This window comes from Cololabis saira, chromosome 23, assembly GCF_033807715.1.
Source record: "Cololabis saira isolate AMF1-May2022 chromosome 23, fColSai1.1, whole genome shotgun sequence".
NCBI lineage: Eukaryota > Metazoa > Chordata > Actinopteri > Beloniformes > Belonidae > Cololabis > Cololabis saira.
Genome location: NC_084609.1, coordinates 26,743,073 through 26,770,974, shown reverse-complemented (window position 1 = coordinate 26,770,974; position 27,902 = coordinate 26,743,073). Strand labels below are relative to the sequence as shown.

The window sequence follows — 27,902 nt, the reverse complement described above, 5'->3', positions numbered from 1 at the left end:
CAGAGGAATCTGTCAGCCTGAGAAAACACACACACAAGACACCGTGCCGGTTACCGAGTTCCTTTTTATTCCAGAGACATCAACTATTATACACTCTTATTCAAAGTATACAGTAAAAGCAGGCGATCTGTACAGTATTAGTGAACACACGCCTCACAAACTGAAATGAGAAACTCCGGCCGCTACGTCGGTGTTGCCGTCCTTGAAGGGGTTTTTACACGGGCCACTAATGTAACATGTTCTGTCAGAAACACACGAGTGTCAGCGGAGAAAAGCCTGGTACACGACGACCTGCTCAGAGGACGGGAAGGAAACAGCATTCAAAGAAGGGAAAAACGACGACAGATCGGTGAAGAGTCACTTCATGCAGACATGTGAAGAGCTGATGATGATGATGGCGGCGACGTCACTGCGGAGCCGTCTCCTCTTCCTCCTCCTCGTCCTCAGATTCTTCCTGTTGGCTTTTCTTCTGTGGAACAAGAGAAATGAAAACTTGAGCAGATGTTTTTCTTCAGAGGGATATAAGAAAATCAATAAGTTGATAAATAATAAAGCATCTATGAGATCAGCACAGCCACACAGATCGCTCTGTTCCTTTTCCTCCACTTTGGTAAGAAATTCAGGCTAAACGAGTTCTGATTTTTGATTATGCAATTTTTTTTATACAGTCATGTGCAAAATATAGCTGGCTCTCTATAAAGCCTATTTTTTTATTTGGTTTTTATGTGTGTAATAAAAACCGTCATGAAAATCTTATGAGAGTCTTGCTATGAGGCAAATAGGACCTCAATAAAGCTAAAAAGGGAAAAAACAAACAAACTAAAATAATAATGTGGGCAATACTAAGTACCTCCTTACTACTGCCATATGATTTAAGAGGGTAAATTACAGCCAGGTCCTGCTAATCTAGCTATAAAAAACGTTTTACTGGTCGGGAACATCCAGACGTGTGTTAACAATACCAAGAGGGAAAGAAATAAGCAATGATCTTATAGAAGTAATGTGCATTTTTAAGCATTTAGACTTCAGTGTTCTGCAGTGAGAAAGATTATTCACAATTGGAGAGAATTCAAGACAGCTGCCAACATTCCTGGGAGTGGATGCATCTGCAGATTTACTAAAAGACCAGACTGAGCAAAGCTCGGGCCATGGGCGTAGGTTTGGTTACGGACGGTGTAGACGTGTTCATAATAATATGGATTTACAGAATTGTTGCTACCAATATTAGAGAAAGAGAAGCAGCTGGATCTTCTGGGCGTCCGCTGAGGTCTGCTTGATTAACAACTTAGCTGCCTAATTGTTGCGGTTCTTATTATAACCGGATGCAATAGAAGAGTTTGCCGTTTTGAATTGAGAAAGACAAAGTTGTGGGACTAAACCTCACTGCGCATGCTCAAGCACTATTAGGAGAAGACAGCTGTGCAACAACTGCGGTTTATCTGGAAGTGCTGCTGGGAAAAACCTGTTTTATTGAATGTGAGACCTCCTACCAGGCAGCTAAAGCGTGAATGAAACTGGGTCACGCAACGGGACAGTGATGGGGAGCAGAACTCAATCTGACTGAAATAATGTGTTGGGACCTGAGGAAGGCTTAAAGCAGGGGTGTCAAACTCATTTTGCTTGGTGGGCCGGATTTGACCAATTTTTTTCGCGCGGGCCGCACGCTCAAAATAGAAAAAACATTTTCGCACTGTTTTTGTTAATTCTTTTTTTTTACTATTGTTATCTAATCCAATATCAGTTTAGTTAATTTTAAAGGAAATGTGCACTTTGTTTACACTCTAATTATGTAAAATATATTTCCTCAGGATCTTTTCTTGAAATTTCTCTTTTTTTTCAAATTATGTAAGATACTTTTAATATCATTTTACAAAGATAAACAGAAACAAGTATGTTTTTTTTATATTTCGATTTTTTATATGAAATTTAATTAAAAGCAAAATCTTTCTTATTACATCCGAGAGTGTTTCTTTGTGATTTAGAGATTTTTCCAGTACAATTAAGTGTATTTATTTTTAAAAATTGGCGCGGATATTTACGCCAATTTTAACCGTTTTACTTTGTCACTTTTGTTGAAATTCTCCGAATAAATATCTTCTATCATCTTTTTTAGCAGTGATATTTTTCCTGCAAAAATATATAATAGTTAATAAAAATAAACGACCGTCTACAAAGAAATAAAATCGGTAAATGCATTCTAGAAAACAAAAAAAATTTTGAAAACTGCTCTCTTTGTGGAATAACGATGGATTTGTAGAAGAAATATATTATCGGATATGCTGCGTTTCATGGCAATTATTTATGCCTTCCTTTTTAGTAAACTAACATTTCGGTTTTTTGCGTTGGAAACTTCTCGCAGGCCGCATGAAAACCTCTCTCGGGCCACATGCGGCCCATGGGCTGCACATTCGACACCCCTGGCTTAAAGTCATAACTGATTGTCCAAAAACCTCAGAGAACTGAAGAAATGTTGAGCTGAAGATTGGGCCAATATTCCTCCAGAACCATCAGTGAGTCTGAAAGTCATGCAGGAAATGACGACTTCCAAATTAAGATGCTGATCGTGGGGGTACTTAGCATTGCCCATCTGATTTTTTAGTTTTTTTCCTTTTTTGTTAAATAATTAAAACCAGTTGAAAAGGATGCGTTTGTTTGTTTTTACTTAATACTGCAATCTACTATGATGAAACTATGTTTTTATAAGAAGAAAAGGACTAAAAGGAAGGGATCTTGTTTTCAAAGGACACATTCATCAAATCTGAGCTGTAATCGTCCCCCGAGCCCAGCATGTCTTACAGACGGCTCTCCGCTACACGAGGTCTGTCCCAGCAGGACAGAGGCCTTGATGACGGAGGACTTAGGAGATTAACATAAAACGGTAGTTTTTACGGCTGAAACTGAGCGAGTCTCAAAAGCAATCAGTGTGAAATTACAGAGTCCAAGCCATCAGTTTAATGAAGACGGCGATTTAATTGCACGCGATTCGTGTCGCCTGCGTCCGACATGTGCCGATGCCATGACAATCATCAGAGCCTCTGTGACGTGCAGATGATCGATAATACTGATTAAAAACTGTATTAACCCAGTTTCCCTGAATGCAGCGGGCCGGTTTACACTGTGGTTACAGTAAAAACCCAGAGATGTGTGCAGCTTGCAAACCAAAAGTCTTTGTTTCTCTGATTACGCTTGTTTTAGAGGCTCTATAAGTGTTTCCTCCCGATACCTGGAGTTCTCCTCACACATCTTGACCACCTGTTCTGCTGCTGACTTCCTGCAGTTATGAGTTTCAGATCTTCCCTGCCTTAGATCATGACAGTCAGCCTGATGACCAGCTAAGTTGATCTGGAGCACAGAAACATCTGAACATGCAGAGCAGCGGGTCCTGAGGACCTGGACTACAGAATGCTGTGCTAGATTCCTCGGCCCAGGTGCTGGGAAGCGTTGGGTCGCTTTTAGCACCAATAACACGGGGCGGCCCCAGAGCAACATGGTTGGGATGAGAGAAGTCCAGTGCAGTCAACAGTCATCAGCCTGAACCGACGAGGAGAAAAACATACCTTGGGGGGGGGGGGGACTGAGGATGTGGAAATCCAACCTGACAGCTCATCTTACACCTTGATGTTAAAGTAATTTTACCCTCAGTGGGAGAAGTAAATAGTAGGTGGTAATTTCTTGGATTTAGTTTCCCGGTACGCCTCAGACCATGTGGTTGTTGACGTTAGTTCAAAATAATTGTTAACTGTTAAAGGAGCATGAGGCAGGACTGAGGCAGGATTTATGAAAAAAATTCGTATACGTTTTAAGTTTTCTAGTAATAATGTCAGATGAAGCGTTCCAAACCAAAACGAATGAGCCCTCTAGTGTATCTCTCCTTTGCCTTGAACAGGCTGTGTGCTGCAAAATGTGCTGCAATTCGGTCCCAAATTTCCCGCGCTGTCCTGCGGATGTGACGTCACATGACGCTGCATGCGCGTTCTCCCCGTTCTCCCGTGCCGGCTTCACTGTTGGCTGCAGTACCCCCAACGGCCGTCGTGGTGAAGGGTGGCGCTAGAGAGTCTCATTTCTTAAAATGAGCCTCATGCGCCTTTAATCGGTAATTTGTTCCTCTTATTTATGTTTAATGTTGTACTGTTCCTGACAAATCGCCGAGAGATCCACGTGAGATCCCTGTGATGACAAAGAGGAGACAAGTGTCCGTGATATCCAATTCAACTCGCCTTCATCAGGGTCAAGGTGACTCTGATGTAATCGCCGGAACATGTCAGGTATTTAAAAACCTAAATATTCTTGTCCGACGAAAAGAATCAGCAAGTTAAATTTTAAAGCCATGGACGAAATTAACTTTATTAAATCTGTCCATGACATCCTCGAATGTCAGAGCTCCGGTTCCCCCGGGAGCTGCTCCGGCTGCACGCCGACGGAGAGCAGAGAGACACAAAACTGGGCACTGCTTGGAATAATCACATGATCCAGGGAAAAAATAAAAGTATACAAGTGAAGCAGGTTCTCACACCAGTAAAGCGCAGAGCGCTGCGCTCACTGCGTCCCATCTGGAAGTGTTTCAGAAGCAGCTAATGATCTGTTTAAGAGGAAATAACGTGAGCAGACGTGCTCGGTCCTTGAAGTTGCTGCTGTGAGCCGCTTCTCCCACCAGAACCAGGTTCTGCTACAGAATCTTTCCCCCAAAACACTGTTAGTACTGGTCCTCCTCAGCCCTGCACCCTGCATGTGGTTTGAGGTAGTCGGAGTAGGAATGGGCGATATTTTACCGTTCACGATATATCGTCAAAAAAATTGCCCACGGTAAAAATGATAAATTGAGGAAATGAGAAAGAAAGAAAGAAATGAGCCAGAAAGAAAGAAATGAGCCAGAAAGAAAGAAAGAAAGAAAGAAAGAAATGAGCCAGAAAGAAAGAAAGAAAGAAAGAAAGAAAGAAAGAAATGAGCCTGAAAGAAAAGAAAGAAAGAAAGAAATGAGCCTGAAAGAAAGAAAGAAAGGAGGGAAGGAAGAAAGGATGGAAGGAAGGAAGAAATGAGCCAGAAAGAAAGAAAGAAATGAGCCTGAAAGAAAGAAAGAAAGGAGGGAAGGAAGAAAGAAAGGAAGGAAGGAAGAAATGAGCCAGAAAGAGAGAAAGAAATGAGCCTGAAAGAAAGAAAGAAAGAAAGAAATGAGCCTGAAAGAAAGAAAGAAAGAAAGAAAGAAAGAAAGAAAGAAAGAAAGAAAGAAAGAAAGAAATGAGCCTGAAAGAAAGAAAGAAATGAGCCTGAAAGAAAGAAATGAGCCTGAAAGAAAGAAAGAAATGAGCCTGAAAGAAAGAAAGAAATGAGCCTGAAAGAAAGAAATGAGCCTGAAAGAAAGAAAGAAAGAAAGAAAGAAATGAGCCTGAAAGAAAGAAAGAAAGAAAGAAAGAAATGAGCCTGAAAGAAAGAAATGAGCCTGAAAGAAAGAAAGAAATGAGCCTGAAAGAAAGAAAGAAATGAGCCTGAAAGAAAGAAATGAGCCTGAAAGAAAGAAAGAAAGAAAGAAAGAAATGAGCCTGAAAGAAAGAAAGAAAGAAAGAAAGAAATGAGCCTGAAAGAAAGAAATGAGCCTGAAAGAAAGAAAGAAATGAGCCTGAAAGAAAGAAAGAAATGAGCCTGAAAGAAAGAAATGAGCCTGAAAGAAAGAAAGAAAGAAAGAAAGAAAGGAGCCTGAAAGAAAGAAAGAAAGAAAGAAAGAAAGAAAGAAATGAGCCTGAAAGAAAGAAAGAAAGAAATGAGCCTGAAAGAAAGAAAGAAAGAAAGAAAGAAAGAAAGAAAGAAAGAAAGAAAGAAAGAAAGAAAGAAAGAAAGAAAGAAAGAAAGAAAGAAAGAAAGAAAGAAAGAAAGATTCCTGTTGACACTTTTTGTATTGGTATTTTTTTTTATCGTTATCAGGATAAATGCCAGAAATTATCGTGATACATTTTTTAGTCCATACCGCCCATCCCTAACTCGGAGGCCCGGTTCAGATCAATAACTGCTGATCGGCTGACCGTGTGAACTACCCACCAGCTTGAGGAAGTCGATGAGCTTGAAGGCGTCTTCTCCGGTGGAGAGGTCCACAAAGTCGCGCGGGATTCTGTAGCTCAGACAGGGACTGGGCTGCACCGTCACCTCGCTGGTGGTGTAGCGGAAAGACGGGCCGTCCTACACGGGAGCAGAGGTAATCAGAGACTTTGCCGAGGTCCCGGAGGGGAAGGGAAGAAAAAAGAAATGAAGAAAGCGTGTTGGAAAAGAGGTTAATTGAGGTGCTGCTGACCTGATGGTCCCGGGTGATTTCTCCACCTGACAGCAGCTCGTCCCAGCTGAACAGCAGCGAGTCCGTGACCTCGCCGAAGGGGTTCAGGTCGATGAGCCAGACCCGTCCCTGCAAAACACGGGGAACGCACGGCCCGTCAGCGCAGCTCGGGAAGCGCTTTTCTGCAATCTCACCGTGAACGGATTCGGTGACGACTTACCTGGCTGTCTCTGTAGACGTCAAACACGACTGCAAAGCAGGAAAAAAAAAGAAAGAAAAGCAGAGTATCCGTCAACGCCACGAAAAACTCCAACAAAGTTTTAATGAAACTAGAAATTAAACATTAAAAACCCAATCCAGCAAAACCTGCCTTCATTAATCTCTGCCTGCGTCGCTAAATTAGCTCATTTTTAACAGTAAATATTTAATGACTCTTCACACACACACAAAAAAAGAGGGGAGTAAACAAGAAGCAGTGATGCTCACAGTCTTCATCCGGGAACTTGTACTGGATGTGCTGGCTGAAGAACTCCTGCACGGCCTGGCGGATGTGCTCCTCCTGCTTCAGGATGTGCTGGTAGTACTGGGTGTAGTCTCTCTGGGAGATGGCTGGAGACAAACATGGCGTGAGACGTCTTAAAGGACCACAAATCTGGTGCTGAATGTAGTTCCTCAACATTCGCAGACCGAGGCGTCTTCACTTCACATCCGGCCTGCACGCTACTCCAACAAGATCCTTGGAAATGTTTTTAACATCTCCAGAAGATGCCGTTTCAACGTGCATATGCTGGAGTTGGGGTCTAGTGTGGACAGACGATTGTTACGATAACGTAGTGACAGATTTGTTTCTCTGTTTGCTCTTCTGGGTCACTACGCTGCACCGGCTGCCGATTACTTTCCCGATTCCTATTCCCTGAAGGCTCTGACCCGCTGAAACCAACTGGACTGATTCTGATTGCATATAATAACTTGCATAACAAGATAACATGAAGATTTCCAGGAGGACAACAGCAAAGAATATAAAACGGGAGTGTACACAACAGCTATGTTTTGCCAAAATGTCGTATGCAGTATGCATTATATAGTATGCATTATGTAGTATGCAGTATGTTATATACAGTATGTAGTATGTAGTGTGCAGTATGTTATATACAGTATGCAGTATTTAGTATGTAATAGGCAGTATGCAGTATGGTGTATGCAGTATGCAGTATGTAGTACAGGACTGTCTCAGAAAGTTAGAATATTGTGATAAAGTTCTTTATTTTCTTTAATGCAATTAAAAAAACAAAAATGTCATACATTCTGGATTCATTACAAATCAACCGAAATATTGCAAGCCTTTTATTATTTTAATATTGCTGATTATGGTTTACAGTTTAAGATTAACATTCCCAGAATATTCTAATTTTTGAGATAGGATATTTGAGTTTTCTTAAGCTGTAAGCCATGATCAGAAATATTAAAATAATAAAAGGCTTGCAATATTGTATGACATTTTAGTTTTTTTTAATTGCATTACAGAAAATCACAATATTCTAATTTTCTGAGACAGTCATGTATGTAATATACAGTATTCAGTATGTATTATGTATTATCCAGTAAGCAGTATGTAGTATGCAATATGTAATATACAGTATTTAGTATGTAGTATGTAGTATCCAGTATGCAGTTTGCCGTATGTAGTATGCAATATACGGTATGTTGTATGTGGTATACAGTATGCACTATGTAATAGGCAGTATGTAAGATACAGTATTTAGTATGTATTATGTAGTATCCAGTATGCAGTATGTAATATACAATATGCAGTATGTAATATACAGTATTTAGTATGTATTATGTAGTATCCAGTATGCAGTATGTAGTATGCAGTAGGTAGCATGCAGTATGTAGTATGTAGCATGCAAACAACTAAATAATCTGCAGTAGGCAACAAAAAACCACCTGTATATTTCTACCTCCTGTAAATAGACCTCTCCAGCGGAGGCTGTGACAGCAGCTTCCCAGAGCTGCCATAGCGCAGCTGCTTTTACGGTGGATTACCAACTGCTGTAAACGGACTAACAACGTAGAGACGGAGCAGCAACTCCTGCTGGCTTTGTTAGGCAGCCCAAGTCTCCCAGCATTCACAGGAGGACAGTCTTTATAGGAGCCAGTTGCCATGAAAAACGTTCCCTACAGACTGTTCCCTCACACACGAGGGGTCAGTTTTGGCACTTTTCCACTAGTCTCGCTTCAGCCCGGCGCGGCGCGGCACGGCTCGACGCGGCTCCACCCGTGTGTTTTTCCACAGCCAGGTGAGAAGTGGGTAGGTTGGGGTGAAGCTGCTGTGACGTACTCGATTGCGCAGCACCTTTGTTTGTGTCGGCGCAGATGAGAAATCAGCTGGAGCCGCGAGCGGCTGAGAAAAAAACAGCCCGTCTACATCGCTTTTTTAATTTTCTCGACAGTCACCAGGTTTATGAACATCTGCACCTCAGAGTTGGATCACCAAACAGACGTTTGTGCTGTATAATAAAATCGCAGCGAGCCGCGAGTTGCCTTGCGCTGACTCCCGCTTCCTGATTCAAACGTTTGACGGCCCCGCCCCCCGACCAATCAATGGCGAGGAGGGTGATGACGTCAGAAATAGTCCCTGCTCAGCCCGCATAGATCCTCGCTCGAATGGTTACAGAAAAATGTATCGGCTTGGAGCGGCTCTACTCGTCTCAGCCCTAATGCAAAAGCGCAAAACGGGTAGAACCGAGCTGAGGTGGTACTAGTGCAAAAGGGCCAAAGGAGATTGGACCAGCGGTGAAGCGCTCACATGGACACAGAACGGCTGCATTTCAAGATGGAACCCGTGAGGAGCGGATGTGGTCAAAGCCTGCTCAGAACCTGCTGATAAAGAGCGGAAAGTTCTCACCGATGAGCTTGTTCTCTTTGACGAAACAACGAAACTCCCCACCGGGGATCAGCTCGCTCCACTTCCTCAAGACCAGCTGAGGACAGAAGACGACATTCCCAGTTACAATCCTGAGCGCCAGTTTGTGAAGTGTCATTTTCATAGTGAGTTTGGCAGCCCTGGTGGCATTCATCAGGCACACGAAGCAGTTAGCGCTTTTAAACGTGGCTTTCGTCCACCTCACTGCAGCGGATGGCTACATTCAAAGTAGTTTGGAAGTAAAGAGTCAGAACTTCAACATCACTTCACTGCAGACATCTAGACTGAGATAAACAGCAACCATTTTTTTGTTTGGTAAACCTTACACACTTCCCCTGATATTGTCCAGATAAGATCCCAGTTTATTTACAGGCTTGAAACTCTTGCTTTAGATCAGGGATCGGCAACCCGCGGCTCTAGAGCCGCATGCGGCTCTCTAGCGCCGCCCTAGTGGCTTTTTTAAAAATGTTTGACCTTTTTTTTCTTTTTTTCCTTCTTTTTTTCTTTTTTCTTCTTTTTTTTTCCTTTTTTCCCTTTCCTTTTTAATCTCAACATTTCGACTTTTTTCTCGACATTCCGACTTTTTTCTCTAAATCTGGACTTTTTTCCTCGACATTTCGACTTTTTTCTCCAGATTGTACTTCAACAATAATTTGGACATTTCGACTTTTTTCTCGAAATTTTGACTTTTTTCTCGACATTTCGACTTTTTTCTCAACATTTCCACTTTTTTCTTGAAATTTTGACTTTTTTCTCAAGATTGTATTTCAACAATAATCTTGACATTTCGACTTTTTTCTCGAAATGTTGACTTTTTTCTCGACATTTGGACTTTTTCTCGAAGTGCATAATGAAAAAAAAAACTTCCTCCTCTAAAATATTATTTTTATTTTTCTCCTGCCTGGCCCATAGATTTGCGTAACAAAAAGAGTCATGTGGAAAGACATTAGTATGCTACCTTCATTCTAAGGTTTATACAAGACTTTTCATTTTTTGCGGCTCCAGACGTATTTCTTTTTTGTGTTTTTGGTCCAATATGGCTCTTTCATCATTTTGGGTTGCCGACCCCTGCTTTAGATAAATAACCTTAGTTTAGTCCAGATAGATGTGATGATCCATTTTACAGACATTCTGCTTAGTGTCCCTTTAAAATTTAACTAGACTCAAAATATACGTCTGAAATAGACTATGTGGAGATTTAAAGAGACAGACAAGCTGCTTCCGTGTCAGAATGTGTACAGGTTTCTGTGTGAAGCAGGAAGTACCTCATAATTGATGAGTGGATCTGGAGAGTCTTGGTCGCTGCACTGCAGGAATCTGCAGCAAAGGAAAAGCAGGTAGATGAGTCAACGTTTCATCTAGTTTTATGTTTAATGCAGAAATACACAGCAATGTTTTCTTGGCACATACACGCACACACACACACACTCCTAGTTCTTACTCAGCTATAAATCACTGTACTGCTAAAACTGCCCCAGTAGCTTCTCCTTCACAGTTGATTCCAGTCAGTTCACACACTTCTTTTTTTTTTTTCCATCCATGCATTTTAAACTAATCATCAGCTAAAAGCAGTGTAGGCGCTGGGTAGTGCTGGGCGGTATGACCAAAAATGTATATATATATATATATATATATATATATGTATTTTTCAAAATTATATCGGTTTCACGGTATATCACGGCATTTTTTTTTTTCGTGCACAACTGGGTGTTAACCACATTTTCTAATGATTTGGAAAGGAATTGCTGCAGTAAATTGGCTTAGAATGGCCTATTTTACTGTCATGAGGAGGAAAAATATTAATGTGCACCCTAGTATAAATACAGGTTTGCATGGCCTCACAAAATGATGCCGTTTACAATGAGGTGGCGATTCTAATTTATTTTGCCAATTTTTTCACCATTGCATAAATCAAATAAATTTGATTTAGGCATGCTTTTCAAAGAAAAAAATCTTTTACAAAATTACAAGGTAGAAAATATTTATTGAACATAAAAAACTGAAAATTTTTTTAATTTCCCAGCATTATGTTGTTTTGGTTCCACCTCCTGGTGAATGTTAGGTAAAATTCTTATGTGGTTACTTTTTGGTTGGCCAACGATTTATGTTTGTGGTGCGTAACCGGTACGGGAGCGGCCAGTCTATTTCCTTATATTACAACCTACAACGCCGTTATTAATTGTTCAGTTTTTTTCCCCACTTATTCCACCGAACACCGAAAGTGTTTTTTTTGCCATTTTCGGCCGAACAATTTTGGTTACTGAACAATCGGTGCATCACTACTGCTAAACAGTCCCCTCACAAACAGTGTCCAGCGGCGCTACTCACCGGTATTATGGTATATGAAAAATTAATATCATAAGAAAAATAAACACCGGTATTCGGTATGAACCGGTATACCGCCCAGCACTAGCGCTGGGTTTGGATGTGAGTGTACTGGTGGGACAGTGGGCCGGGCTTACGGTTGTGTGAGGTCGTGAGTGACGAAGTCGGAGCTTTTGAAGAGCAGAAATACGTCGCTGAGGCTGAAACACTGCAGAGAGCTGTTCAGGGCGATCCAATTCGCATCCTGCGGGAGAAAACACACACACACACACACACACACACACACGCTTCTTAATCAAGTTCTCTCTCTGCAACCTTCAACTGAAGCCCAACGCTAGAAACATATTGATTTGTTTGTTTGTGCGTGCTGTGTTTTACCCGAGGAGCACTCCAGTTGAGTTTGGGGAAGACGCTCCCACCCAAGGCGTTTATGGCCTCCAGCACTTTGGAGGTGAATTCTGGGAACTCAGGAGCCTAACAGGAACAAACCCACATCGTAAAAATAATCAGCCATAATAGCAGCGTTATTAAACGAGACGGATGCCACACAGCTAATTAGACACACAAGAACTGTGTAACAGAGCAATAAAAAGCTCTGCCTGGACTATCAGCACTTGTACAAATAGTTAAGAGCCTCCAGCTGGAGAAGTACTGCCTTCTTGGCGTCTTTCAGAGGCCGACAAGTGATTAAGCAGTGAAAAACTTCTCATTCCCTAAACACATCCTGGGATCATGGAAAACATGCACCTGTATTTCAGACAAGATGAATAATTGCTCTGAATGGAGTGAATAAGATCATAGATAAGATAGTAGAAACTGAGGTAAGAACCGTCCATCCTGGTGAAAATCCTACATGAGCGAGACTGAAAGGCCACTTCAGTGTAGGAATGGGCAATATTTTACCGTTCACAATGTACCGTCAAAAAAATTTCCCACGATAAGAATGTTTCATCTCGCGGTAAAAACAATAAATTCCCGTTGATGACGTTTTTGTGTAAAGTCGGATTTATAGTTCTGCGTTAAATTGACGCAGAACGTATGTGAAGGAAGGAAGGAAGGAAGGAAGGAAGGAAGGAAGGAAGGAAGGAAGGAAGGAAGGAAGGAAGGAGAGAGCAGGAGGAAAGAAGGGAAAAAATAAGGACGGAAGGAAGGAAGGAAGGAAATGAGCCTGAAAGAAAAAGAAAGAAAGAAAGAAAGAAAGAAAGAAAGAAAGAAAGAAAGAAAGAAAGAAAGAAAGAAAGAAAGAAAGAAAGAAAGAAAGAAAGAAAGAAAGAAAGAAAGAAAGAAAGAAAGAAAGAAAGAAAGAAAGAAAGAAAGATAAATTCCCGTTGATACGTTTTTGTGTAACAAACATGGCGGATCTGAGAGCGAGATAGATTTATAGTTACAAAGATGGAGTTGAATTGGTATTTTTTTTTTTAAATCGTCATTTTTATCGTTATCGGGATAAATGCCAGAAATTATCGTGATACATTTTTTAGTCCATACCGCCCATCCCTACTTCAGTGTTTAAAATGTTTTAACTCTAACACATAGTATTGTTTAACGGGTGAAGTAGATGAACTCCCCCACACACACACACAATGTGAAGATAACTCAAACTGTTGGAGCTAAACAAAAGACCACTTGTCACTGAGGCTAACGGGGTAATATTCATCATCTGACGAGTCCAGATTGGACCCAGTTCCAGAGTGACTGATGTTTCAGGGTAAAAAACCTGGTACAGTGTCTACTGTCCAAACATGCGGTGGTAGCATCATGATCATGATGGGGTTGTGTTGTTTGATCAGATCAGGATTCAGTTCATTGTCTACCAATAAGGGGACTCCCTGAACATAATGGATTACATAATTATTACATCAATTCATGTTCTGTAATTTATGGAGCATGAGACATCCATTTCACAAATGGATGTCTTATGTTCTGTTTGTCTTAAGGTTTTTCTCCCACTAGGGGAGTTTTTACCTGCCATTGTTTATGTTATGTTTATGTAATATTTGCTCGGGGGGTCATGTTCATGTTCTGGGTCTCTGGAAAGATCATAGAGACAACTTCTGTTGTAATAGATGCTATATAAATAAAATTGAATTGAATTGAGAGTATTTGAGTTATGCTGGAGAAGATTTTTACCAGCAGTCTAAAGTTAAGACCAATCTGATTAGAAATAAATGTTGTGGCACAGCATACGCTCATCAAAACAATGTCACGGTGAATGTTTGCTGTAATCAAAGCTAAAGATTGACCATTAAATATTAATGAGAGACATTTTTTGGCCACGCGGTGTAGATATTGGCTTACAACCGTCTTTAAAAGGCATACATTTAGAAATAAAAACAAAACATACAAAGACAGAGGGAACTAACTTAGACGGTTGAACATACTTACAGTGACTGTTGTGGTGGTTTCATCATCTGACCACTAGAGGGCAGCAGTGACGGAAACAGGATTAAAGAAGGAAAATAAACATTTAATCAGAGTGTATTCAAATTAGTTCAGAAATACTTTATCCAATCTAATATATATATATAATTAGTTGTACATACACACTCATGGTGTATGTTGTCACATTTCAGTAGACTTTGGTTTGAAGAGTTATTTCTGGTAATACATTTTTTATCGACACTATTTGTACAGTACAAAATCAAGGCACACTTTATACTGTAATAGCAGTGTTTCCTCTACATTCATTTAGCAGTGGCGGTCCGCCACTGCTAAATCATAGCCGCCACGCCTGAAAAATTTTTTTTATTATAATTTTTTTTTTTTTTTTTTTTTGCAAATGCACCATCGCCGCATCTCTCCACCTTCACAGCACAGCCTGTGTGATGATGAGCGCAACGGTGGGGGGAGGGGAGGGGAGGGAGGGAGTGGGGTGTTTGGGGGATCCTATTGGAGTTAATTACTCGCGAGAGCGCGGCCTAAAGTGACATCACGTTAGGCACCAGGTCAGAGTCAGAGTCAGAGTCGTCGTAAGAAAAAAATAAAGGAGAAGTCGCCGTAAGAAAAAAAGGCAGCGAACTACCGGAGAAAAGGTAGACTTATTAGGGGCAGAATGGCCATCTGTGTGATCTAGAGAATCACAGAACGGCCAGTACTCCAGGACGGATGGCGGCCGGCCACAGTGTTAGGGCTCGGCCAGGCGGGGCGAGGAGCTGCGCGGCGGACAGTGAGTCGCGCTGTGAAGCCTAATTTATGGTTCCGCGTTAAATCGACGCAGACCTACGCCGTAGGTTAAGCGGCGACGCGCAACGTACGGGCGCGTCTCCGCGTAACCTACGCCGTAGGCTCTGCGTCGATTTAACGCGGAACCATAAATCATCCTTAAACCACCTGCAGCCCGGGAGGAAAAGTTAAGGAGCGGCTGCGAGTTGTTCATCGGCATTGCTGGTTCGTTTTCTTAACTCTAAGCTTGTTGCTTTGTTTGTTAGTTTGCTTGTGTTTTTTTTTTCCTCTCTGTGCTTTTTAAGTTATTTGTAAGAAGTTCTGAGTTCCCTGTGGGAGTTTTTCTGTGTTTTTCTATTAAACTACGCCTCGTTTTGGCTAAAGTTTAACCCGGTTTTATTTTTAAAATTATCTTCAAAACATAAAAAGAAATCGATCAAAAATCACAATTAATACAGAAATTATTGGTGCTGTAAACATGTGTCTTTTTGGAAAGGTGCACATGGGAATGTCATCCTGACTTCCCACATGAAAAAAAATTGTTGGAAACAGTTAGGCACCAAATATAATATATTTAATTTTCTCAGATGGCAAAAATAAGAACTTTATTGATCCCACATAGGAGTAATTCATGTTATATCAGCTATAGAGAACAAGGTAGTGCCTAAAAACAATATATATCCCCCTCACAAAAATAAGAAAAATAGAGAAACATATTTTCTCACCAACAAAACATATTTAAAATTTTCCAAGTAAAAAAAAATAACATTTTTCGGTCAATGTAATAACATTTGAACCATCTTTCAGACAATTAAATTTGTTGATGAGAAAATATGTTTCTCTGTTTTTCTTTTGTGAGGGGGGAGCACACAGTCACAAGAACACCTGGAAGCATTCATGCTTATGACCACAGAGAAAGATCCTCATGTCCCTTGACAATGACAGAGTTGCAGAAAAAAGTGACCTGTTGAAGAAACTCCTTATCCCTAAACATTGAGAAAAATGGCATTGCTGGTTTGTTTTTTTAGGTTAACATTCAACCTTCATTTCTATGTGAGTATTCAAGTTAAACTGTGTATTTACACCCTCTTTACATTGTGATTTATCATAACTCATACAGTGTTGTGTATTTCAGATACCTGTTTTGTATTGGTTCAACCAGAGGGACTGCAGTGAGACCTTAATTTCTATGTGAGAGTATTCAAGTTAAACTAGAATACTGTGCTCTTAACACATCTAGTCAAATCAGTGCTATTGCTATAATTTGGATGGTATAGTATCATGAGCCACAATTAAGTATTGTGACACTCATGCCAGGCGTTATTGTTGTTGAGTTTCCACGCGCCGATTGCTTTGGGCCGGGCCTAGTCAACGCCGCCGCCGCCCCCCCGGGAAGCATGCCCCCACTGCTGAAAAAATTCCTAGAGGAAACACTGAATAGTGTACCGTTTTCAAAGAAAAAGCAGGAACAAAGAGTTTAAAAGTCTTGTGTTTAAGGTATAAGTTATGTCACCCTCAGAATTCATGTTATTACCTAAATAAAAGACAGATGGACTTTACTAAAGTGTCACATGATCTCATTTTATGGTATATTTATATGGGATACTGCACCAAAAGAAACTTCAGATCAACAAAACCCTCAGGCGAGCCAAGGAAGACTTTAATCAGAGATAAATACGCTACTATAGACCTACGCTGCAGTGAGCAGTGCCCATCACCCCTCCTTCTCCTTCCTTTCTCATTTATCCATTAGAAGTATCTCACAAGTATCGTCATTGTTCTCCATTGTCCTTGTAGTTTGTTGGTTCCTTGCCACTGTTTGTCTTAAGGTTTTTCTCCCACTCGGGGAGTATTTACCTGCCATTGTTTATGTTATGTAATAATTCCTTGGGGGTCATGTTCTGGGTCTCTGGAAAGATCCTAGAGACAACTTATGTAGTAATAGACGTTACATAAATAATGAAATTGAATTGAATTGAAAAATAAGTTGACCATACAGAAACGCCCATACGTCCCCTCAGACTCCACAAAGATGAGTTTGACGTATAGTTTGATAAAAGCTATCAGAGACTTGTAGACGAAGGCAGTTTGGTTAAATGAGATTAAATAGTTACATCACAATAATGTGATGAAGGGCGATGGTTGCAGCATCATGCTGTGTAATGTGTTCATGGGTAGGGTCTGGAAATTGTCCACTGCTGAGCTTGTTGAGCATCGCGATGAGCCTTAATACTGCTAAAGTGACCCTGGTCTGGTTTACAGGGCGATAGTTAAACATTCAAATCCTGTAGTTTCTATTTTAACCCTCAGTCAGCTGTTTGCACAGCTGGAGATCACACAGCTTCAGGAGCTCTTCTGGTTTTTATCTCCAGCTTATAAACAGAGGAAGTGCAACGATTTGGATCATGTGAAAAAGACAATCGTGGTCGGACTTTAAGACAACCAAACACCAGCTGATCTTGTCCGTTTGTCTGGCGTGAGGGGCAAAAATGTTTAAGACTCACAAGGCTAGCAGCTGTAAATGGACACTAAGGTTTTCCTTTTCATATTGGATTTGTTGGAACTGTTGAAAGTTCCCTTCAAAAATGATTTTACTTCCAGGTTGTATAAAGACCAAACAGCAAAAACGCCAAAAGGGATGAATATTTTCAGAAGCCACTGCAGTTTTATTTATCTTGATAACGGCTTCAGACAGTCGACTCCTAGATGTTTGAGTTTTGTATACAATATTGATATAATCACAGTTATATGATTAAAAAGCCAAGATGTAAACTTTGTATATTAGTCCATTTTTTTCTTGTTTCTTTCATCCCTGTTTTGCTGCCTCGTGGACTTCTGATCCTACAAGAGATTTCTGCTGCACGCGCTCTTTTGTGCCTTGCACTGTAACAAATCTGAATAGATCACAAAGAAATAATAATTTCATTGTTGAGTCAGATCTGTTCAGCCATCATGGATCAGCTTTATTTTAGTGGAAAATCTCGGCGTTGTGTGAATCTCAAAGACTTAACTTCACAAGATGAAATATTTCATTCCCGTGACAGTAGACGTGTGCAACGTCAACTTACTACACATCCCCTAGAAGAGGAACATTAGAGATGATAAGATTGCAGCTCCGGTGAAAGTGCCATCTCACCTGAACATCTTCCTCTTCCTCCGATCCACTGTTGTTGGTGTGTGCCGCTGGTGCGTTCGGGAAACTGCAACAACTGGAGGAGAGGTTTAAGAGCAACTTACTCCTTCGGAGTTTAAACTGTCAACACCTGATCTCCACAATACAACCACGTGCAGAAGCTAGTGTGTTTGTGTGTATAAACATAATGAAAATCACAAGCACAACCTTAAATGGTGCCAGGATTCTTTTTTTTTTCTTTTTTATCTCTTAATGTATCAAAGACAAAAGACATGTGTATTGATTTTAGACGTTCTCAGCCCTCTCCGGATAGGACAGTGATTGACGGACAAGATGTAGAAATTGTAGAGTCCTATAAGTATCTGGGAACTATAATAGACAATAAACTAGGGCTGGGCGATTTTGGACAAAAACAAAATCCAGATTTTTTTCTCTGAAAACCCGATTTTCGATTTCGATTTTTTTGGGTAAAACTACAAAAGACAATGGAATAAATTGTTTCAAATATTTTATCTTTATTTTTAAAGAAAAATAGCAAACAAATTTCCCTATTGGGAATGAAGTGCAATTGAAATATACTGTAAATCCTCCTTGAGTTTAGTAAAGTGACAACATTTACAATTTTCTTGACCAAACAAAGATGACTGGATGAGCTCCGTCTGTAATGGAGCCAGCTGCAAAAAAAGGAAAATCGATTTTCTGATTTTCCTTTTTTCAACATCGTCTTGATTAATAAATCCGATTTAGATTTAAAATCGATTAATCGCACAGCCCTACAATAAACTGACATTTGCGAGTAACACCAACTTAATTTACAAGTAAAGTCAACAGCGTCTGTACTGTCTTAGAAAACTGTCCAAATTTCATGTTAATCCATCCTTGATGTCCATGTTCTATCGCTCTTTCATTGAGTCTGTATTAACTTTTTCTTTCATTTGTTGGTTTTCATCACTTAGGGTAAAGCAGAAAACTGTTCTTACCGAGGTGGTTAATGTCGGTAGTAAAATAATTGGCTCTGCTCAGGTGACTCTACAGGACCTGTATTACAAAACAGCTTTATAGGAAAGCAAAAACTATCCTATCGGACGGTTCCATCCTCTACACCAAGAGTTTCAGTTTCTCCCATCGGGTACATTGCTCAGACTTCCACTTGTCAAAACTAACAGATATAAACATTCTTTTGTACCTTCTGCCATCTCCCTTCTAGATTCCATGAGGAAAAGGTAGCTGTTGTGGTGCTTGGATTTTAGATTTAAACTGTGTTGTCGACACAGCTCCGTGTACAGCTGGAGTTCGCTACTGTTAGTTTACTGTTAGTTATTTGGAACATGTCTGAATATTTGTCAAATTCTGAGGTTGTGGACGACGACTTTGAATATGATGGACGTCCTTACCGTTTAGTACCGTTTCGTCTGTCCGGGATGCACGCACAGAGATGACGTCATGCAGGTCAGAGGTCTTGTTTACAAACTGATTTCCTTGTTGTTAGTGAGTTATTATGGGTTTAACTGAATAAAAACCTGGGGACTAAGATGTAGCAAGAGTGGGCAAAAGAAATGAACGAGTTTCGCGGCAATCATGTGTTATTTAGACGCTGCATCGTCTGTGTCCCGCTGTGCCCCGTTCGCTACCATTATAAGGATAAGCGGCTCGCACAAAACTCCTAATATCTTCCGAAGGACTCCAAATGACACCAAAATTGTCGGGGTGAGTATACGACCATAAAAAATGCCAGAAATAAGCTCCAGGTTGTAAAAAACGAAACTTTCCCTTTAACAGTAGGTATGACATGTTTCATCTAAAATGCTGTATTTAGTTCGCTCCAAATATGGGACTGGGCATCAAGACCAAATAACTCCATCCGGACCTCATCTGTCCACAGAACTTTGCTCTAGAGCTCTGGGATGTCCTTTAAAGACAGAAAAACCATCCTTCTGGCAACATACTTTTTCTCACTCTTAAAAGCCAAACACCAAATTGGAAATAGTTATCGAACCTGTTCCAGATTTATGCACAGCAAACAGTTGTTTCACGAAGATTATTACTTATTTTATTCCTTATCATTCTTTTAACAAACTGAATGGTCCTGCCTTATTTTATAGAGGTCTACAGACCTGCTGGTAATCAATTCATATCTAGGGGGTACCTAGTATTGCCCACACGATTTTGTGTCTTATTGGTTTCATATTTGTCAGATAAATAATGGCATGTGAGTTATATGTCGCTGCTCACCAGAGGATGAGTGTGTTTCTTGTTTCTTACCTCCCAGAGACTACCAGGGTGCCATCGTCCAATAAATAATCAATTACATTCTGAGGCAGTGGAAGAATCAGGCTGGAAAACGGAACAAATGACAATACTCATGAAAACAAATACACCACAACAACGTAAAGCCAGCAGATAGGCAGGACTGGAAGAAGCTCTTTAATAAAGATGCATTGATGCATAAAGAGTCTCAGAACAGCAGATGTGGTTTCTGTCTGGTAGCTAAAGCTAACTGCTAACTGCTCTCCGTGTAACAGCAACAACGATGAACAAATACTCGTGGAGATTTACTAGAAACGGCGGCAGTGTACCTTTTGATCGTATGTTTCTTGAATATGGGATACCAAACGGAGAACTGACAGTTGGCAACTTGCTCCTTCTTCATGCTGCAATATCCTGAGAAGGAAATGTGTCCGTCGGTTAATATCTTCCGAATCTCTACATGTTTCGATTTTAATACAGCGCCTCAAGTAAATAGGTTTTCATTCATATTATGTTTTTTATTCATCTTCTTATTGAATTGAAAATTGTAAACGCGTAAGACAGTTAAAATCACAAAATATATTCATCGTTACATTTTTTGTGTGCTTTTTTTTAAGGGGAAGGCATTTCGAGATGCACACGCCCGTGTTTACATTGAATAAGACAAAGATCGTCTATTAAACACACCGCGCAGTCATTTATAACCATCCAAAGGATGTTGTCATCTACTTGTTAAGACCGAGGAAAATGTTACATGATCTAACTAACGTTGACAATTATCATTTATTTACCTCCAAAAGAGATAATATCGTCGTTTCTTGCTTTTTAAATATAAGTTAATTGCCAAACCCATTTTAAAATGAGAAAAATATTTGATTTGGACTCTATTTTTGCTTTGGAAAAAAATCGAAAGTATACGTAATTAATAAATACAGAAATAACTATTATGTCCATTATGATTATGTTTTTTTTATTTAACAATTGCAAAAAGTACAATGATTACAAATATTCACATTATGCAATTTCAAGTTGAATTATAACATATAAGGAGTATAAATCAAATAAAAAACAAAATAAAAAGCACAACACATTATAACCAGCCAGGGGGGATGAAATTATAACAGAAAGCCAAAACATTTACATACATTTATGGTTTTGATTGCTTTTGAATTTGTAGAAAACTTAATAGAGTCCAGATACTGATTGAATTCACAATGAAAAGTAAAAAAAGAGGGTTTTTTGTGTAAGAATTTGGATTTGTGGATGTGGAATTTTGCAAGGATAATCAACAAATTAATAATAAATGTTTCTTTTGGCTTTGTTCTAATCGTTACATGGTCAAAAACACCAAGCAAAACATCCTTCCTATTATGATTATGTTTGGAGTCGTCTCTAATCACGGTGACGTTTTTGAAAGCAGGAAGTAGCAGCGGAGTGACGCGTCTGTCTGTCACCCGCTCTTCGCTCGCTCACACACGGCTGGATTTCACGTGAGTTTAGTTTAGTTACTCTCAATCTGTAGAAAGCTTTACAATTGGAAATACAAATGCATCTTCTCACACAATAAGCTGTTAGGAACATAACCTCTGTGTAACAGATAGAAGCAGGTTTGATGTGAAGCTTTTCCTGGGGGAGTGTTTCACTAAGGTTGTGGTTGTTGCAGCTAATTGAGCTACTTGAGAAAGTTTCAGGCTGAAGCTGATGATGGCGGCGTCTGTTTGACTTTTAACTCTTTCTCAAGGCGATCTAACATCCTCCTGGCGTTTTAGGTTGAACAGACGGTCAAGATGAGCAAACCCGAGGAGGCCAACATGACTACCACCCCTCACATAGTGAAAGAAGAGGTTTGTGATCTTATATTTCTCCCCACAAACATCCCGTCATTGGTCACATCTGCAAAGTAATGAGCTAACTTTGTGATCATACTGAGTGTTGTTCATTTATGGTGCAGTAATCACAGCAAAGGGTGGACAACTTTATTTTACATTCAATAAAAGTATTGTTCCACTTCTTGAAAAGTTATTTTGTGATATATCTGAATATCGTGATGATGTGAGACGGTACAACGGCTCCCCTTTCAATCACACCTTTACATCTGTGTCCATAGCGGCCGGTTTTAGGGGCTGAAATTAAAATAAACTCAAGATTTAAATCAGTAAAATCTATAAACTTCTGAGCTGCAGCTTGATGTGTAGTTTGTGGCACGGGATAACTGTAATCTGGGAACGTCCCAGTACCCTGCTACTCTCAGAATAACTTTTTACCTGAAATGGTAGTATTATGTCACGTTAGCTTTTCCTTTTTACTGAAACTGTTTTTTTTAAGGTAAAGAAAAAAAAAGATTAAAATACTTTGTCCAAACATGTTTTCATCAAGCTGTTAATTTAAAACTTTTAAAACATTTTCTTTCTTTTTTTACCTGACTAGATTAAAACTAAAGAACCATTGAACTACCTGATAAGTTTAGTCTGGAACCGTCTTTTTCTTTTGCAACTACCAGCACTGCATATTTATTGTACCAGCACTGTGTTTATATTTATTTATTGCATTGTCAACTCTGTTTTTCTGTTTGTCTTCCTCTTTTTAAACGTAATGAGCTGTTTAACGACTGATTTTCCTCAGAGGGGACAATAAAGGAATCAATCTATAAATCAATTAATTAATCACTTGATCCACAGTTTAGTCTTTCATAGTAGAGTTAATGTGGAGGATTTACGGTATAAAACATGAAAATATAAACATCTGTCAAAAAACTATGTTCATTTGACTTTTTTGAAAGTCGTTTTGAAGATTTCCATTATCTGAGCATCAAACAGAGTTTTCAATGAAACCAGGTGGGAAGTTTTACAGCGCAGAAGTCAAATCTGTTTGCTGAGTTGATTAAACTGCGGTGGCTTTTTAAATCAACAGAGACGCGCGTGAGGGAACATCCAGTGTAAATATCTGGACAACTACTGGAGCTCATCAAAGCTCTAGCCGTCTAAACTCGTGTTTTAAGACTTCACATCAAAGCAGTTTGTTGGAAATTTATAGTTACAATTTTTGTGTTTGAGGTTTGTGAGCTTTGACAATCAGAAATATTTGGTATTTTTTGTGGAATATTATCTGCACAACTTTTTTTTTTTAAAAGAGAAAAAAACCAGTATTCTACCTAACTTTTATCTTATTTCTCTCTGAGATAATTAAATACACTGTCATGCAGCAACAGATCATCTTAAATAACCTCCGGTTAGTAGAGATGACCCTAACTAAATCAAACAGTGTGTAAAGCTCCACTCAGACGCTGGTTCATGGAGTGGTTTGGATATGTTGCTCCCAAACACAACTGCTTCACAATCCACAACCAAACATAGGCCGTAGGAGATAGGGAGGAGATTGTTGGAGGTCTGTCGTGTTGCAGTCATCTCCACATGGATCCATGTCACATGTCCAGACTAGATGATGGCAAGTCACTTAAAGATTAAGGCTAGAGGCTGGATTAAGGAGATACTTGTGTACTAGAATGAATTCAATTAAATCCCTCAAAATTAAAAGGCCGGTTTCGCAATTTATTTAATTTATTTGGCTTATTTGTTTTTCAAAAATATTAAAAGGCTGATTTACCATTTGATTCGTGTGCAAGTGTTGAGTTTGTTGTGTTTGTGTTCCAGCTGATGGCAGCAGGGAAGTGGGTGAAGCTGGACAGGACCACATACGTGGATCCTGCTGGGAACACCAGGTACCATTCAGGACTTTACTGATCTTTGAGAAAAACAGACCCAAATATATTCAAGTGGTATTCTTTTAAATGTGTGTCCTCATCTGTTTTCATCTCTAAGAACTTGGGAGAGTGTGAAGCGGACAACGAGACAGAGGAATACAGAAACAGATGGTGAGAGTGGCTCCTTCTTCCTGTTTGTTCAATACCTGGCGGGGCCCGTCAGGGACTAACGGGGCCGTAATAAAGTCAAGTTACCGTATTTTCTGGACTATAAGCTGCTACTTTTTTCATAGGTTTTCAACCATGCGGCTTATACAAAGGTGCGGCTATTCTGTGGATTTTTCTTCCACCGCTAGGGGTGCTCTAACCGAAATTAAAATAAGACTAAGACAAAATAAATGCAAAGAAGAATACGCTACTTCTTCTTTAGCAGATAGAAGTAGGTAGAAGCAGATTTCAAACAGATAAATAGATAAATAAATACCGGTTCTTTTCTCTTGGTTCTGTCCCGTTTTAATCAGCAAAGTTGCTGCCGTGTTAAAAGACGCTGTTAGGAAAGGATCTATTTAGGTACAAACATGTACATCATTTACAGTTCAAAATCATTCTGTACATGTAGTAAATATCTAATCTAACAACAGAAATATCTGCGGCTTGCATATCTTTTTTTTTTTTATAAATAGAGTGGATGCGGCTTCGATGCAGGTGCGGCTTGTATATCTTTTTTTTTTTATTATTATTTTTTTAAATAAAGCGGATGCGGCTTATATACAGGTGCGGCTTATAGTCCAGAAAATACGATACTTGTTCAGGGGCCAACATAGTTTCTCAGGGACCGACAGAGTCTCCCGGTGACCGACAGAGTCTCCCGGTGACCGACAGATGAGCTAGTGGAACAGTAACGGGTCCTCTGTCCTCTGCAGGTGTGGGGATCATCGCTCTGCTGAAGCGGACACTCCACAAGGACTGCATGGTGATGGTGAAGCAGTTCCGTCCTCCTATGGGATGCTGCACTCTGGAGTTTCCTGCAGGTCAGACATCGTTCCTCATTAAGACCTCTGATGGAAACAGGAATGCTTTGAGGAACTGAACTCCTCCTTAACATGTTCTGTAATCTAATTCCCAGACGACAGATGAATGGCACTTCTTTAACTTTAATTTTAACACAGTTTAAGTGTTTGAGTCCATGTCCACATAGTGAGGCCGTTTAGTTTTGTGAACGATCTTTTCTGACAGAAACATTGTGGTTCTTTGTGTTCAGGTCTCATCGACGAGGGAGAGAATGCAGAAGCGGCTGCGCTGAGGGAGCTCAAGGAGGAAACCGGATACAAGGGAGAAGTAGTCGGAGTCACTCCAGGTATCATTGCTCTCCATACCGGACACTTGATTGCATTACCGCCACTCCTCGCTCTATCTTATCTTCTAGAAGTTGCTCAGGTTCTGGGGTCAGCGGCTTCCAAAGACAGACTCGTGTTTATCATAGTTTCTTAGATACCTCTGGTGGCTGTAACGTTCCCCCTGTGATTGCAGTGACCTGTCTGGACCCGGGTCTGTCCAACTGCACCACCCAGATGGTTCTGGTCAACATCAACGGAGACGATATGGAGAACATTAACCCCACACAGCAGCTGGGTGAGGACACCACGTCACATGCACAGTTGTTTACCCCCTCAGAGTTCATCTCAGGACTCATTTAGCTGCAATAATGTGTTTATTGGGTTTGTATGAGTGATTAGAGACATTATACAACACATAACAAACTCAGTGCACTAAATAGTGAGTAAAGAGTTATTTCAGACACAATTTGAGACTTTTAGAGGAGGAGCTCGTTACTCGGGGTCAGACTGTGTGGGCGAATACAGTTCCAAGGAAAATATAAATGTGAAATTGTACTTCGTTCTTTAATCTGTGCAAAAATCAATATTTAAAGAATTTTGATAAATCCCTGTTAGCAAAGGACTGGTCTTTTGTCTTAGCTTTAGTCCGTTTGGCGCTACGCCTTTAAAAGCAGAGAAGAACGCCTTTGAAGACGCCGCTGATCAATGCTGCTGATAATGCCAGTACAAGCTTCAAATGAAAGTTAAAACTTAGAAATGTCATAAACAAATAACAGAGAAAAGCAAAATGAAGCTTTTAAGGATGCATTTGTGCATGTAGCAATTTACTTTGCACATCTGTGAAGTCATCATTTATGCAAAATGATGCAATTTACAAACATAAATTAGATACAAACAAAAACACAAACTGTTCCTGTTTGGTGACACAGAAATCTCCTAAACTGCTCCGATCCACCTTAACTCAGTACATCGTGACTGTCACAACCCCACTGCAACAACATTTAGATGATGTATAAAACGTTAAAACAAACGTTGCAACTTGGCAAAAATCCTGAAAGTGAGAGATGTTGTGATTTTACAGAACATTTTGGCTCATTTTGAATGTGATGGCGGCATCATGTCGCGTTTAAGTTCAGACAGAAGCCAGAGTAAAAGTCCTCATGCAGCCTGCCGGGTCTGATTCCCGGCCCGTGGGCCTCCGCTGCACTGTTGCAACACCACGTCGTCAGTAGGGTAAAACTAGAATGTCTCCCCCACCCTTCGACCCCCAGAGGCCCCTCGGGCTTTAGGCAGATGGGACTCATTTAACCACAACTAAAAATCTGAGGACTGTTGAACAGCTTCAGTATTTATCAGGGAAGGAGGTGACAAAACCCCTCTCCAGAAATATATAAGTGTGTGTATGTATCTATGCGGATCCCTTAGCTAAGTCTTTTTATGAATTGGCATAATAAAAATTTAAAATCTGGACTGAATCAGACAAAATAAATCACAGTATATTTGATTAACTTTGATTGAACAGCTGCATAATTGAACAAAATTTCATTGGACTTAACCAGACCGTATTAAACCCATATTTTATTCCTAGCATATCCAATTTAATATTCTCTTTGTAAAGTGCTTCAAAATGACTTTTGTTGTGAATCGGCTGTTTTTAAATCTCCACCAGGAGCAATAATGTGAGTTGTGATGATAATACTTCTGTACTGGACTGTTCACTCTGGTTAATTTTGCTCTCTTCTGTTCTTTTCCCCATAGGTGATGGAGGTGAGAGGCTTTTATTACATCTTCAGCAATATCCTCCTCTCGTTTTGCAAGCTTTACACGTGGTTTAATCTTGTCTTTCCAGAGTTCGTTGAGGTTATTCTTTTACCGCTCGATGAATTCCAGACAAAGATCGATGGTGAGGCTTCATCTTTTTCACATAATTGTCATTTTGAGTGCGTGGACCTTCACTAAAACATGTTTAAAATGTGTTTTTTTGGGTAGATCTGCTGCAAAAGGAGAAGATCGTGGTGGACGCTAAAGTTTACATCTTTGCCATGGGGATGGCTCAGGCCTTCTTCAAGCCCATGGAGCTGCGGATCCTGAAGCAGTGATGGCCACCACATGGTTTTTATTGTTACACGAGGCGTAGAAATGGAGGCATTTCTAATGATAAATAGGAATTGTTTTGAAAATGACTGTGACATTGGAGGTTTTAGCTGTAACTAATTTTTTGTATTAATTTGTCTGCTGTTCCACCTAATGGACAGTGGGAGACTGTGTGTTGGACTCAAACTTTGAGGTCAAAATAATGAAATAACTGTCTGGAGAAAGCCTTGAATTTAAAGATTAGTCCTCTGAAGGAGTTTTTACCACACTATAGGTACGGGAACATGTTTTTTGCTCTAAACACGGAGGTGAAATCACGACACGTTCCCTCCACCGCTCTTAACAATGAAATGTGCATTCCAGAAATGACAAGTTGTCGTGTCTTGTTTTTTTTTCTTCCTTTCTTTCTTTTTTTTTTAAATGAGATTGAAAGTAGTTTAATAAGGAATTGGTTTATTGTTGTTTTTAATTAGTGATCAGAACACATTCCCTGATACGCGCTGACATACTGTTGAACCTTACTGAAGCCGTTTCTCACTAAAGTAGTTGTGGTGACTTTAAAATGTGTGGATGATGTATTAACCGTGGCGGGGGTTTGTCCCTGCAGCCTTAAAACGTTACTGGCCCCATCCAAGCTATGGTGCAATTAACTGGATATTGATATTGTTTGTAACCTAGCGACTAAAAATACTGACCAATTAATAAAGAATATGATGTTA

The 27,902-nt window shown here is 40.0% G+C and overlaps 2 protein-coding genes across 3 annotated transcripts; one reads left to right on the top strand and one right to left on the bottom strand.

The window, feature by feature from the left end:
* Positions 1-44: 44 nt before the first annotated feature.
* On the bottom strand, positions 45-20,488 carry cdc123 (cell division cycle 123 homolog (S. cerevisiae)). The gene is made up of 13 exons (XM_061714312.1): positions 20,382-20,488; positions 20,068-20,139; positions 17,809-17,881; positions 13,896-13,928; positions 11,889-11,984; positions 11,648-11,754; positions 10,451-10,502; positions 9,168-9,243; positions 6,746-6,868; positions 6,480-6,508; positions 6,281-6,388; positions 6,031-6,168; positions 45-469 (listed from the first exon to the last, which is right to left on the bottom strand). Exons 1-13 carry the CDS (start codon positions 20,453-20,455, stop codon positions 407-409), a joined length of 1,044 nt encoding a protein of 347 aa, XP_061570296.1. The 5' UTR covers positions 20,456-20,488; the 3' UTR covers positions 45-406.
* Positions 20,489-21,506: 1,018 nt separating this feature from the next.
* On the top strand, positions 21,507-27,902 carry nudt5 (nudix (nucleoside diphosphate linked moiety X)-type motif 5). 2 transcript variants are annotated; one of them, XM_061714219.1, is made up of 9 exons: positions 21,557-21,896; positions 23,703-23,770; positions 23,871-23,923; positions 24,676-24,783; positions 25,014-25,109; positions 25,283-25,384; positions 26,848-26,856; positions 26,939-26,992; positions 27,079-27,902. In XM_061714219.1, exons 1-9 carry the CDS (start codon positions 21,840-21,842, stop codon positions 27,186-27,188), a joined length of 657 nt encoding a protein of 218 aa, XP_061570203.1. In that variant the 5' UTR covers positions 21,557-21,839; the 3' UTR covers positions 27,189-27,902. The 2 variants fall into 2 exon arrangements, with proteins under 2 accessions (XP_061570202.1, XP_061570203.1); XM_061714218.1 differs by lacking the exons at positions 26,848-26,856; positions 26,939-26,992; positions 27,079-27,902 and adding an exon at positions 21,507-21,542 and having other exon boundaries at positions 21,822-21,896; positions 25,283-25,589.